The sequence below is a fragment of the Vulpes lagopus genome, chromosome 20 (assembly GCF_018345385.1).
Source record: "Vulpes lagopus strain Blue_001 chromosome 20, ASM1834538v1, whole genome shotgun sequence".
Classification (NCBI taxonomy): Eukaryota; Metazoa; Chordata; class Mammalia; order Carnivora; family Canidae; genus Vulpes; species Vulpes lagopus.
In genome coordinates, this window is record NC_054843.1 from 5,033,183 (window position 1) to 5,046,362 (window position 13,180).

Here is a 13,180-nt window from a genome sequence, read left to right on the forward strand (position 1 = left end):
CAACATTTTTCTGGTGCGATCTCATTACCTGACTTTCCCCCCCTACCCCCACCTTTCTCTATCATAGTGTCTTTGCTAGATCCTGGCTTCCTTTTGAGAACTCCCATTTGAGAAATACTCATATCCCCCAGAAAGAGATTGCTTTGTGCAAATATCTGGTTCCTCGTTTAATTCTGCCTCTTTGATTCTAAGAGCCACAGCAGGTGCAGGGAAGCTCCTGCCCCACCCAACCTAGGCACACTGTAGTCCCTGGTGCCCGGAGTGCCCCCCAGAGGTGCCCCCAACTCTGACAACGCATCCTTTGCTGATGCTTGCTCAGATTCACAGCCAATGCCCTCTGTCCCTGTCCTTTTTTTTTTTTTTTTTAGGATTTTATTTATTTACTCATGAGAAACATGGAGGGAGGCAGAAACATAGGCAGAGGGAGAAACAGGCTCCCTACGGGGAGCCCAATGTAGAACTTGATCCCGGGACCCCAGAGTCACGACCTGGGCCAAAGGCAGACCTTCAACCCCTGAATACACCCGGGTGCCCCTGTCCTTGCCTTTTTGCACACAGCTTTGCTCGAGGTACACTTTTGGTTGACCATTTACCTACTTTGTGGTTGAGATTTTCCATCCCTCTTTCTCCTATTTGTGCTTGTATGATTTCCAGGAAGAGAGGAAATGCTTGTTTTATGCTGCCTTCTGTAAACCCTAAACCCTATTGTTTATATTCTAAGCTGTATTAAATTTGGGCTTTCTTTTAGAAAAATCAGTGAAGCGGGAATCTAGGAGAAGCGGTTAAGAACTCATCAGTTAAGAGACTCACCTGAGTTCAGACCCCTCCAGACACAACACAGTCTGGCTGTGTCACTGCAGGAAAATTACTTAACCTGTGTGAACCACGGCTTCCTCGTTGTGTCTGGCAGATGAAATAAGGGGATTAATGCAATGATTTAGTAAGATGATTCATAGAAAGCATTTATGCTGCTGCCTGGCACATAGCAATTAGTCAATAACATCATCTGTCATCATCCTCAGCTCACATGGGTAGCCAGTTGTCCTAAAACCATATATTGAATAGCCCAACATTTCCCCCACTAACATGAACTGCTTTGTAGCCTATGGGGGAAAAAATGTCTCCACTGACGTCTGTTTTTGATCCTCTCTTTTACTCTGTCCATTCTGGCATCAGGACCATGTGTCTTAGAGGGTTATCTCTTCCAAATACGTTTTATCATCCAGTACAGTGATACTCTCCTCATTTGCTTTCTAAAAATGTTCTGTGTTTCTCACATGAAGTTTTTTTTTTTTTTTTCTTCTAGATGAATGTTAGGATAATCTTCTCAAGTTCCAGAAAAAGTTATTCTGAAAACTTTGGGAGATTGTAGTGAACTTAAAGGTTTATGTGGAGAAGAAGGGCCTCATTGAAATATCTAGACTTCCCAGCCAATATCATGGACACTAGTTATTTAAATCTCTTTTAAAATGTCCATTATAATGTAATTGCTTTCTCTCTGTGTGCCTCTGGGAGTGAGTCTTTGTAAGCTTCTGTCAAAAAGTGTCTTTGGTCCTTTTCAGTTTTCTGGGTGGCATCTGGGTCACCCGTGTCTCTTCTCCCAGGGAAGGAGAGGTTGCCCCTAATTTGGAAGATTTCCTATTTTCTTCCACTCTCTAGGGCACACGGAAGCCAGCAGTTGGGGTGGGGCCCTGCTTGACTTGCCCGTCGCTCTCAGATTGCTTCTCTCCCCGCCTCTACCTGTGTCCTTTTCTCCCTCAGCAAAGGCACATTCACATGGGAGCGAAGCTTCCCCAGCAGCAGTTTTCCCTGGAGACTTCAGAGCATCCACCACTGCTTCGTGCAAGGCAGTTTTGCTTGTGTTCAGTCATCGCCACTGTACCCAGAGAGCCATTCACAGGTGCCATCTGTCAGAGGGCCTGGCTGTCCCTCACCACCAAGGTCCCAGGAGTGTCCTCTTCTGCTTGATGTCAAACCCCCTGCCCTAACCCTCCTCTCTTGTTGTAGACTCTTTAGAGAGGCCAACAGGGACTTGACTCTATGGTTAGAAATCCACAGAAATGTTGAGTGAAATAAGTCAATTGGAAAAAGATAATCATCACACAATCTCACTCATATGTGGAATTTCAAGAAGCAAAGGAGACGATCATAAGGGAAGGGAGGAAAAATAAAATAAGATGAAATCAGAGAGGGGGGAAAACCACAAGATACTTTTAACTCTAGGAAACAAACTGAGGGTTGCTGGAGGGGAGGGGGGGTGGGGGATTGGGTAACTGGGGGATGGGCATTAAGGAAGGCACTTGACCAGGTGTTATATGAGACTGATAAATCACCTCTGAAACTAATAATACACTATATGATAACTAATTAAATTTAAATAAAATAAGTTAATTTTTTAAATCCATAGATATAAAAGCTGACACTTGGAACAGTTCTCTGGGTGTTGCCATTCACTCTGCTCAATTCCGGACTGAGAAACAAATGCTATGCTTAGTATTTGGTCAAACTGCTCAAGTGACCTCTCTGGAGCTCCCTCCTACTTCAGGGGCTTGTCCCCGGATGCCTCCCTCCCAAGGTCAAGGTGACATCCCAGGGCCATTCACAGCCCCCCAAGGCCTGTGTCTCAGGGTGACATGAAGAACATGCAGCATGGGACAAGTCCCTCAGGTGCTCCTGGGCTCACCACTTATCCTGCTCTTTGTGTGGGTAGAGTGCCCCGGAGTCTCTAACCCCATGGGTTCAACCTCTCCTCTGCCTTTGGTTTGCTGGACCAACAGCAAACTTCCTATGTCTTTCCAGTAATATCTACTTCAAGCTTGTGGACTAGGCACAGCCAGGCCCAACTGCTAGCCGGAGTTCCTGTTCCTACTAGCCCATAAATATGTGACAAGAATCTGAAATTAATACAGGGAAACAGCTCAAAGCATCTAAGAAGAAGACAGCCTCTCCCCAGGACATAGTGGTGAAAATAAACCCACAGCTTCAAGGCCTAATGTAGGGCTCCCTGTATGAGGAAAAAGCAGCCCCACTTATATGGTCCCCACATGGGGACGATGAGTCTCACTGAGCATAGTGAGTTCTTGGAAAAGAATTGTGTGTAGAAGAGAGGGGTTCAGTACTCAACATACTGTTTTGCTTTCTTCCTTTGATGGCAGAGTAAAACTCACCAGGGATGAAAATCTTCTGCCTTCGTCTGTGCAAAATTGAGTGGAGCCTCATGGCCCTGAGAGGTGCTCTAAGATACTTACTGCTCCCTACCCCAACCCACAGAAGTTGCAGTTTCCCTAAGACGTCACTAGGGTCACCAGGACAACAGGCTCCAGGCCCATCTTGCCCTCTCTTCCCTTCTTTCTCTCTGTTCCTTCCTCTGCCCTCTTCCTCGTTGCTCCTATCGATGAAGGCAGCCACACCAGGAGCAAGTGTCTGGGGAGCTCTTGCTCCAGGGAAGAGGTAGCTGAAGGCCTTGTGTGCTCGATGCAGCTGCAGGGGCTCCTGCCAGCCCACAATTCCAATGCAAAGCCATGGATGTGGCATCAGCATCATGCAGCCACTTAAACTCCAGGCAGGGTCACACATCCTGTCAGCAAGTGCTGACTCATGTCAGTTCATGGTTCTATTTTTTAATATACGCATGAGGGGCCAAGTGTTCCATCTTACTTATGGAATCCTTGCCAGTTAGGTATAGAGTTAAAGTCATGCAGTTGGCATGCCAAGCTAGTGGGTCTCGTTAAGACCTGGGCAGGTACGAAGCTAGTCCACCTAAGTGAAGTGGTTTCCCCTAGAGAACCGCCTTCAGTACAGACATAAAGGGATGAAGGGAAGGGGACTGAACTGCACAGTGAGCACAATTATATGCAGATCTACAAAACAGGTAACCTTAATGCTGTCCCACTTCAGGTGCTTTATCAAGAAAGGATTTAATACCGGGAATTAGATTCATGCAAAATTTTGGGAAGTGTGGGATAAACCCAGCTACCTTTAAGGAACTCGAGAAATATGGGGATTGTGAGAAGCTGCTCCCATCTGTGGCTAGAGCTGCGTCTGGCAGGTGAGCAGTGATAGGTTCTCCCGGAAGTGGCATTCGGTATCTACCTGTGCCCAGCTTATTGCTTCTGAAGGAGGATGGTGGGTTTTTTTTCCTTCCCTGCACCTTCCAAACTGTATTCCCGTGTCTCTCACTGGTGAAACACAAACCAGAGCCTGGTGACAATTCAGCAGGAAATGGTTTCTTTTCTGGCTTCCAGTCCCTGTAATTTAGGGAAGTGATGAGAAGGGAACCAGGAGGCTGAGGGTAGAAAGACAGTATCTGATATGGACATAGAGACAAGCATGTGGGCAAAACGTCACATGCCTACACTGTACAGTCCAGAAGCTTCTTTCTCTGGGCTTGGAAATAGTTCTCCAGCCAGAACCTTGGAGCAGTGCCTCTGGATTTTGCCTCTGCCCACTTCTGGGGGCTTCTCCAGAACAAGACACCAGAACTCAGCACCCAGTCACTGAGCAGTGGTTCCTTTTGCATCTGCTCACCCTGGAGCAGGTATGATGCTGCTGCTGTTGCTACTTCCCCTTCCCCCTCCCATCGCCACATCTGTCTTCATAGCTACTCACTCCTGCAACCCACCAACTCTTCCCAGACAAGGGAAAACCTCCTCCCTGTGCAAGCAAAGCAAACTCATTCCTCCGGGAAACACCATCCCGATAAAAGAGATTATGTTTTTGATTCCCTGGTATAGAGGGCTGTGCTCCTAGCCTTACAGACCAGGGAACGTAGAGAGATCTCCTTCCATCCATGGTTCTGTTTGACTTCAAATCAATGTTATTCGGCCCTTCTGGAGAGACTCTCTGCTTGTGGTCTTTGACGAACTTCTTTGGTTCTTGTGTGGGTATTTATATTCACACTCATAGACCCTTGCCTCCTTTGGTGAACAACAATCTATAGAGCATGGAAATGCATTGTTCTTCGTTTCATATGAGATGAAATTAAGGGTGCAGAAAGAGTAAGCTACTTCCTCAGGGGCACAGTTTGTAAATTTCCAGTTCTTTTGACTCTTAGTCAAGTGCTCTTGCTACAGACCAGCAACAACTCAAGAGTGGAAGAAAAGGTGACTCAATCACCATCTTCACTGTTGCCTTCAAAGTGGGTTCCCTTGGTGACACTTGGCTGTTCTCTTCACCCTGTGCCCACTCCCTCAGTCCTTGGAAACACTGCTAAGCATATCTTTCCATAAATAAGTAAGGTCACACAGCATTAACACCCCCAGTAATTCAGTATGTGCCTTACATAATGCTTTAACATTTTCCTTTCGTGTAATAGAGCATTAAAATTGTCCCCACTTGACCCCAGCTATCCACAGAAAATTGACAGCTTTTTAATTAATGACTTCTGGCTGCTATAGTGTATCTTCTAGCTAATTATCCAGAGTGCTTGCCTCATGCCAACAAGATTACAGAATTTTGAAAATTGTATGCACCATGTAAAATTTTGCTCTTTATAAAATAATGATAAACCTAAAGTGGATGACCAATAATTGTATCAAACTGTGACAAAGTCTACTTCCCTCAAATTAAACAAATACTAAGCCTTGGACTGCTGTACTTATGGTAGATGAATTGGTTCGCTATTATTCTGTTTAGTAAGTATGATCAGATTTATAAATTGTGTGACCCTTCAAGTGAGGTTCATTTCCTCATGAAAAAAACATTTAATGTTTTTCCAAATGCATTTATATTTTATTTCTGTCTTTGTTAAGACCTTTTAGTAATGAAGAGGCTTCTCTCAGTCTAGATAGGAATTAATAGATAATCCTTGTCCGCTATTTAATTTAGACATCTTAGCAACATAGTTAAATCCTATATTGTAATTCTTTGGTATAAATGTGTCAAATATAACAAGTATTTTTCTGTTGAAAATTCTTCAAGGAAAAGAAAACTAACGTTTTTTACATGAATGATCCTATAACCAGCTCATACTCTCTATCAGCATTTCATTAGATTTTTTAGGGTCTTGTACATAGTTTTACATAATTTACAAATCCCATTGCATCTTCAGATTTCCTGGTTTTCTGTCTTATGGATATATTCTTTAAATCCTACATTTGGCTGAATTTTTAGGCTGCATGTTTTGAACTAGATCTAGCTCTCTTCTTGCAGTTAACTTTGGGAAAGGCATCAATAGCCATTACAGATTTTCAAAATGTGGACCAAATTTAAGTTCTTAAATAAAAATTACAGGCTTTTTCTTTGATTCTAAGTTCTAATATATCCTTTTATACTGACCCTAAAGAAGATGTTATCCATAAGAAGGAATTTTACAATTTATAAAACCAAATTTTTAAAACATACAATCAACTTTTATTGGAGAAAAAGCACATGATAATTTCAATAGATAATAAAAGATAGTTGATAATATTTGACATCTAATTCTGATTTTAAAAAGAATAACAATAAATTTATGTAAAATAGGAATATAGAAACACTTTTTAAGATCCAAAGTGCTTTGGCAAATAAAGAAGAAAAAGAAATTCCAGTAGATACCTAGGCCAAGACTGTGGATGGACTCTTCACAAAAAAAAAAAAAAAAAAGGTACAAATTGCCAATACATTCATGAAAAGATGTTCAAAAACAAAGAAAAATATTAAAATAGTCAAAATGTGCAAATTAAAATGAGATATATACTTTATTGATGAAGATCAAAAAGATCAGTCATGTACATGCATGAGGAAAAAATGAACCTTCAGCCAGCACTGATGGAAATGAAACTGATGTATCTTTCAGTAAGTACCTTAGCCATGTATTTCAACCATAAACAAGCAAGTTTCCACTCCAGGCCTTAACCCAAGAGATCACCTACCATTCTACTGGTGGATTGACTGATAAGTAGAAAGGGTCCTTGAAGGAGTTTCTGTATTATCTCCACTTCTACGGGTGAGAACACTGAGCAACCAAAAGGTTACCTTATTATCTAGTTTCTCAGTGTATTGATGATCTGTTGCTCTATAACGAATTACCCCCAAAGTTAGTGGCTTGAAATAAAGCACATTTATTCCCTCCGTATGTTCTGTGGATCTGGAATCTGTGTATGACTTAACTGAGTCCTCTGGTTCAAGGTCTCTCCCACCACTGCAATTAAAGTGTTGGTCAGGGAGGCAGTCATGTCAAAGTTCAACCTGGGAAGAGTCTCCCCGCAAGCCCACTCATGTCGTTGTTGTGTTGTGTGGCAGGATTCAGGTCCTCAAAGACTGTTGGTTAGAGGACACCCTTATTGGATTCTCTCCATAAGGTATCTCACATTCCCCAAAGTGAGTCCACTAGCCTCAGAGAGAGAGAGAAGGATTGAAATAGAGGAAACAGTCTTTTGTGAGAATAGCTACACACAGTATCTGCTCCACAGAAGGTGCTCAGTAATTGAACAATAAATCCTATTTATGTAAAAACATAGCATATTTTTATATGGGCTTACTAAATGCTAGGAAAGAAAAATTATGAGATTGGGGACATGAGGAGTAAAAGAGGACATTTACTTTTTACTGTTTGAATTTTTGACCAAAAATTCTCAGATCCCTAATATGGGATTCTCGTGTTTTATACCATACTAGGTAAGCTGGCAGGTAGCTTTCATTAATTATTTTTTTTCAAAATCAATCATTGGTTTACTGACATGTTCATAATTCATGAAATATTTGTTAAAATCTTCTGTGACTTTTATGTAAATTAATTTTAAAGGATACATCTTATACGTGTTTCTAAGTTTACATTTTCTACATTTTGACAACTTCTCTATTCCCAAAGGGTGAATGGATTAAGATTGGTTGTGTTCATTTTGTCTCACTTCAGAAAATATTCAGTAGCTGATACTGTGGAAAGCAACATGTTGGAATTATAAAAGAAAAATACTATTATGTCTTTAGAACTTCTCATCCCTGATTTTGAATTCTTTAAGAGCAATATAAATTTAAATTTTTTTCCACTTAAGTTATGTTTGTTATGATATTTCATACATCAGATATGTGATACAAAACTAATCCATATATATATTATTTTTATATGTTCCACCTTCCAACTTTACACTTATCTTACAGCTGTGTGTTCCTTACACACCTTGAAACCACATGTCAGCTAGATAAGGGGTATGAGTCAAATCCTGCCCACAAGCAGTCTTTCTAAATAAATGTTATTGGAGCCCAATTACACTATTTTGTTTGTATATTTTCTGCAGCTACTCTTGTAGTCTAGTGGCAGAAGTATGTAATTGTAGTAGTGTGGCCTATAAAGCCTAAAATATTTACTATTTGGCCCTTTATGGAAAAAGATTTGCTCCTACTGTTTATATTGAGAATTTTTATCCATGAGCATGGTGTCATTCTTCATTGATTGGGTCTTCATTAATTTCCATTCTCGAAAACAGTAGAGAGGTTCCTCAAGAAGTTAAAAATAGATCTACCCAATGATCAGCAATTATACCGCTGGATAATTGTACAGATGTACAAAGATACAAATGTATTGATCTGAAGGATCACCTGCACCCCAATGTTTATGACAGCAATATCCACAAGACAATGTATGAAAAGAGCCCAGATGTCCATCAATAGAAGAATGGATAAAGAAGATGTGGTATATATATATTTATACAATGGAATGCTACTCAGCCATTAAAAAAATGGCTGAAATGGCATGAAATCTTGCCCTTTGCAACAATGTGGATGGAACTGGAGGGTATTATGTTGAGCAAAATAAGTCAATCAGAGAAAGACAATTATCAAATGGTTTCACTCATACTTGGAATATAAGAAACAGTGCAGAGGATCATAGGGGGAGAGAGGGAAAACTGAATGGGAAGTCATCAGAGAGGGAGAAAAACCATGAGAGACTCTTAGCCTAGGACACAAACTGAGGGTTGCTGGAGGGGAGGTGGGTGGGGGGATGGGGTAACTGGGTGATGGGCATGAAGGAGGGCACATGATGGGATTATAGGCAACTGAGAAATTATTGAACACTACATCTGAAATGAATGATGTACTATATGTTGTCTATTTGAATTTATTTATTTATTTATTTATTTATTTATTTATTTATTTATTTTTTGTCTATTTGAATTTAAATTAAAAATATTGTTGGCAATGGGATGCCTGGGTGGCTCAGCTGTTGAGCTGCCTTTGGCTCAGGGCATGATCCTGGATTCCCAGGATTCGAGTCCCACATCAGGCTCCTTGCATGGAGCCTGCTTCTCTCTTTGCCTGTGTCTCTGCCTCTCTCTGTGTGTCTCTCATAAATGAATAAATAAAATCTTTAAAAAAATTCATTGTTGGCAAGAACATTTGTAATCCTTAGTGGGCCAGTCTTGCACATACCATTTCAAATGAATCTCTAAACACTTCATCTTTTATGCAAATGTATTATTTTTTATTTCAATTTCCAACTACTTGTTACTAATATATGTATAAATAAAATTAATTTTGAATTGTATATTGATATATCCCATGACTTTGCTAAGCTCACTATGATTCAAGCAATTACTTGTAGGTTCTTTTAGATTATGGATGATTTCATTACAAGTTTTCTGTAGAAACCTTTTATCAGGCTAATTCATCTTCTTTCGAGTTTGCTATGAGATTTTATTATGATGTTGAATTCTGTAAAAAAAAATTTGTGTGTATTCAATTGGTGACATTGTATTTCTTTTTGATCTGTTGATATAGTGAGTTTCATTGACTAATTTCTGAATTTAAACCAACCTTACATTCCTGGAGTAAATCTCATTTGGTTGATACATTATTGTGTGTATGTTGATATATCTGATTTGGTAATGGTTGGCTAAGGATATTTATGTCTGTGCTCATTAGGAATATTGGTCTGTAGTTCTCTCTTCTCATAAGGTTTTTGTCTGACTTTGGTACCAATAGGATGCTTGCCTCATAAAGTCAGTTGTAAAGTGATTTTATATTTTCTGTAAGAGTTTGTGTAAAATTGGTTGTATTTCTTCTCTAAGTGTTAAGCAATATTTACTAGCGAAGCTGCCAGGGCTTTGGGTGTTATTTGTGGAAGGCTTTTAACTATAAGTTAAATTTACCTGTAGATATAGGACTATTAACTTTACCCACCTTTTATTGAGTGCTCTTTGATAGTTTGTGTCTTTCAAGAAATGTATCTGTTTAATTTATCAAATTCACCAGCACAAAGTTATTTCTGATATGCTGCTATCATCCTTTTAATTCAAGTAGGTGCTGTAGTGATGGCCTCTTTCATTATGGTTATTTGTAACTTGTGTCTTTTCTTCATCAGCTGTCCAGCTGGAACTCACTTATTATATTGTTTTTCTTTTTTCAAGGAACTGACTTTTGGTTTTATTGATTTTCTCTATTGTTTTTCTGTTTTGTGTTTCACCAATTTCAATTTTCCTCTTTATTATTTTCTTCCTCCTCCTCACTTTGGGTTTTCCTTGCCCTTCTCGGAATAACGTAAGGTGGATGCTTAGATAGTTTATTTGTGATCTCCTTCCTTTTCTAATACAATAATTTAATACTACCATCTTCCATCTAAGTATTGCTTTTAGCTATATACCACAAATTTTGTTATGGTATTTTTATAATTTTTCAACTCAAAATATATGTATTTTTCTAATCACTTGGTAATTTCTTCTTTGACTCATGAGTTATTTACAAATGTGTTGTTTGATTTTCAAATATTTGTTTTTTTTTCCAGATATATTTGTTATTGGTTTCAATTTTAGTTTTGCTATGAAAGTAGAACATAACATGTTTTATTTTTATCTCATAACATCTACTGAGATTTGTATTATGACTAACAATATCGTCTATTTTGATAAGTGTCAAATGTCCCCTCAAAACCAGTATGTATTATGCTGTTGTGGGATGCAGAGTTCTGTAAATGTCGGTTAAGTCAAATCGATAAATAGTGGTATTCAAGTCCTCTGTATTTCAAGTTTTCTTTCTTTTGCTCCTTTCTTCTCTTTTTGAAACTATAATTCTCAATGTTAGAGCATTTGATATACTTTCAGAACTGCAGGACAATCCATTTTGTATTTTTCACCCTTTTGCACTTTTTCTTGAACTTTGCATGTTTTCCATCCACCTAGCTTCAAATTCATTATTTTTTTTCCCCAATTAGCTTGTTTAAGCATTTCTTCACATCTAATATTGTGGGGGTTTTTTTGTTTTTTATCACTCTGCCTCTTTTATAGTTTTAAGATTCTTTCTGAACCCTCACCTGTTTATGGGTGTTAATCATAATTATTATAAAGTCCCTGTCTGAGAGCTCCATGCCAAAGTTCTGTTGATACCTTTTTCTCTGGTCCTTCTTTCTTGCTTTTTTGTGTGTCTCTTAATATTTTATTGAATTCTGGAACTGGTGCATAAAAGAAAAGTAGAGATTGTGGCAGGTTATGTTTATTTCCAGTTTTTTACTTCTTGTCTGTTTTATGCCAAAGATGGAATTTTTTATGTACTCCACATCTCCTTGCAGGGCTTTTAACTCTTTGCAAGAGTTGAGTTGACCTAGTCACCAGTGACTTCAATTTTCTGTGTTCTTCAAAGAATGATTTTGTAGATTAAAGGCTCTCTTCTTTGTTGTTAGAATGGATGTGACATTCTTTTGTGTCTTTCTCTATACTTAGCAGTAGTGGAACTCTTTTTTTTTTTTTAATTCAAGTTTTCATATTTCCTCTGTAACAGTTCTGTTCTAATAGAAACCAGCTGTCATAGGGATTCTACTTGTCCTTATTTAGTGAAAAAAAAAATGTCCCCTTGATACATTATAAATTCCCCTGACTCTTTGTTGGGGCTGGGATTCCTGGTGTAGAAATGAGGGAAGGGAAGTCACGGCCATAGTCTCTGCCACTGTGAACTGAGACATGCCAATAGGTAAGAGGTCAGTTTGGTGTAGAGACAGCAGGAGGAAGCGTCTCCTTCTCCTGTCCCCAGATGTGAAGTCTGAAGTTTCCTGCACGAAGAATATGGTGATAAGGCACGTGCTTAGCTTCCATGTAGGATCTGGGGCCATGGAGACCAGCATGCCATTTCTAGAATACATGCCTGGCTCATGTTATGGGTTTTCTCCAGGAAGATAGAATTGGTTCTCAGCCCTGCACTCTCTCCCCAAATCCTCACACTCAGGTCACAAAATAGAGAGGTTCTGTGAGCTCTTCAAGGCTTGGATCATGTCCTCCTAGTACCACCCAATGCCCCTCACACAGGGGCAAGTAACATAATAAGTAAATTGAAACCATCATCTTCCCTGAACTCTTCCCAGACCATAGTCCTACTTTTCATTATTTCTAAAATATTTAGTTTCATAAGAATCTCCCCTATGAGTCATGTCACATCTATGACCACAGAATTATCACCTTGAGTGCAATACTCAGAGGAAAGTGATGTTTTAAATCTGTGCTATCTTAGTGGCCTGACCTGACTTATTTATTTAAATAATTCTAAATGATATTAACATGCATGTGTTTCTAGACTGAAATATATGACTGTGCTTAGAAGAGAAACCTGCAATACTTATATTCTCTTTGTAGACTCAGGTGTGTGCAGCAAGTGAAGTCTTCAAATGCCGTGTCCCTGGAGCACTCCTTGTTTACATTCATATTAATTCCCTGGGGACACAAGGCTTCTATTTAGTCTCAGGAGAGACATCTACTTCTGTGCTCATTCCACAGCGATGCCTTTGAATAATTTATCAGCTACTTAACACTCATCACACTTGGCTTTTTATGTAGAAACTACCTATAAGGTCTCTTACTCTTTCTCTCAGGTTTGAAATAGTACATTTGAAGTAAATGTATTTCTCTGTAAACAGGAATTTCCACATTGGAAAAAAAATTGTTGGATCTCATGATTGCCCTGTTTGCTAAATATCCCTCCTTTCTCTTTACTAGTCTGGTGAACTTGACCTCACCGTCTCACCATATTTGCTCACATTGCATAATTCTCTCTCCTTTCTATTGTACTCCAGGTGCTGGGGTTCCCCAGTTCCAACCAATTGCCCTCAATGGCCGAATTCAGGTCCTGAGCAACGGGTCCTTGTTGATCAAGCATGTCGTGGAGGAAGACAGCGGCTACTACCTGTGCAAGGTCAGCAACGATGTGGGCGCGGACGTCAGCAAGTCCATGTACCTCACGGTGAAAAGTAAGGAAGAAGAATGCTTTGTTTTACCTAAATAGG

At 39.5% G+C, this 13,180-nt stretch overlaps 1 protein-coding gene across 1 annotated transcript in view; it reads left to right on the plus strand.

The window, feature by feature from the left end:
- Window positions 1-13,180, plus strand: part of DSCAM (DS cell adhesion molecule) — a 310,241-nt gene that overhangs the window by 78,425 nt on the left and 218,636 nt on the right. Inside the window, exon 9 of the mRNA XM_041734699.1 lies at window positions 12,971-13,144. Within this exon, the coding sequence (XP_041590633.1) occupies window positions 12,971-13,144 (174 nt within the window). The remainder of the gene's footprint in view (window positions 1-12,970; window positions 13,145-13,180) is intronic.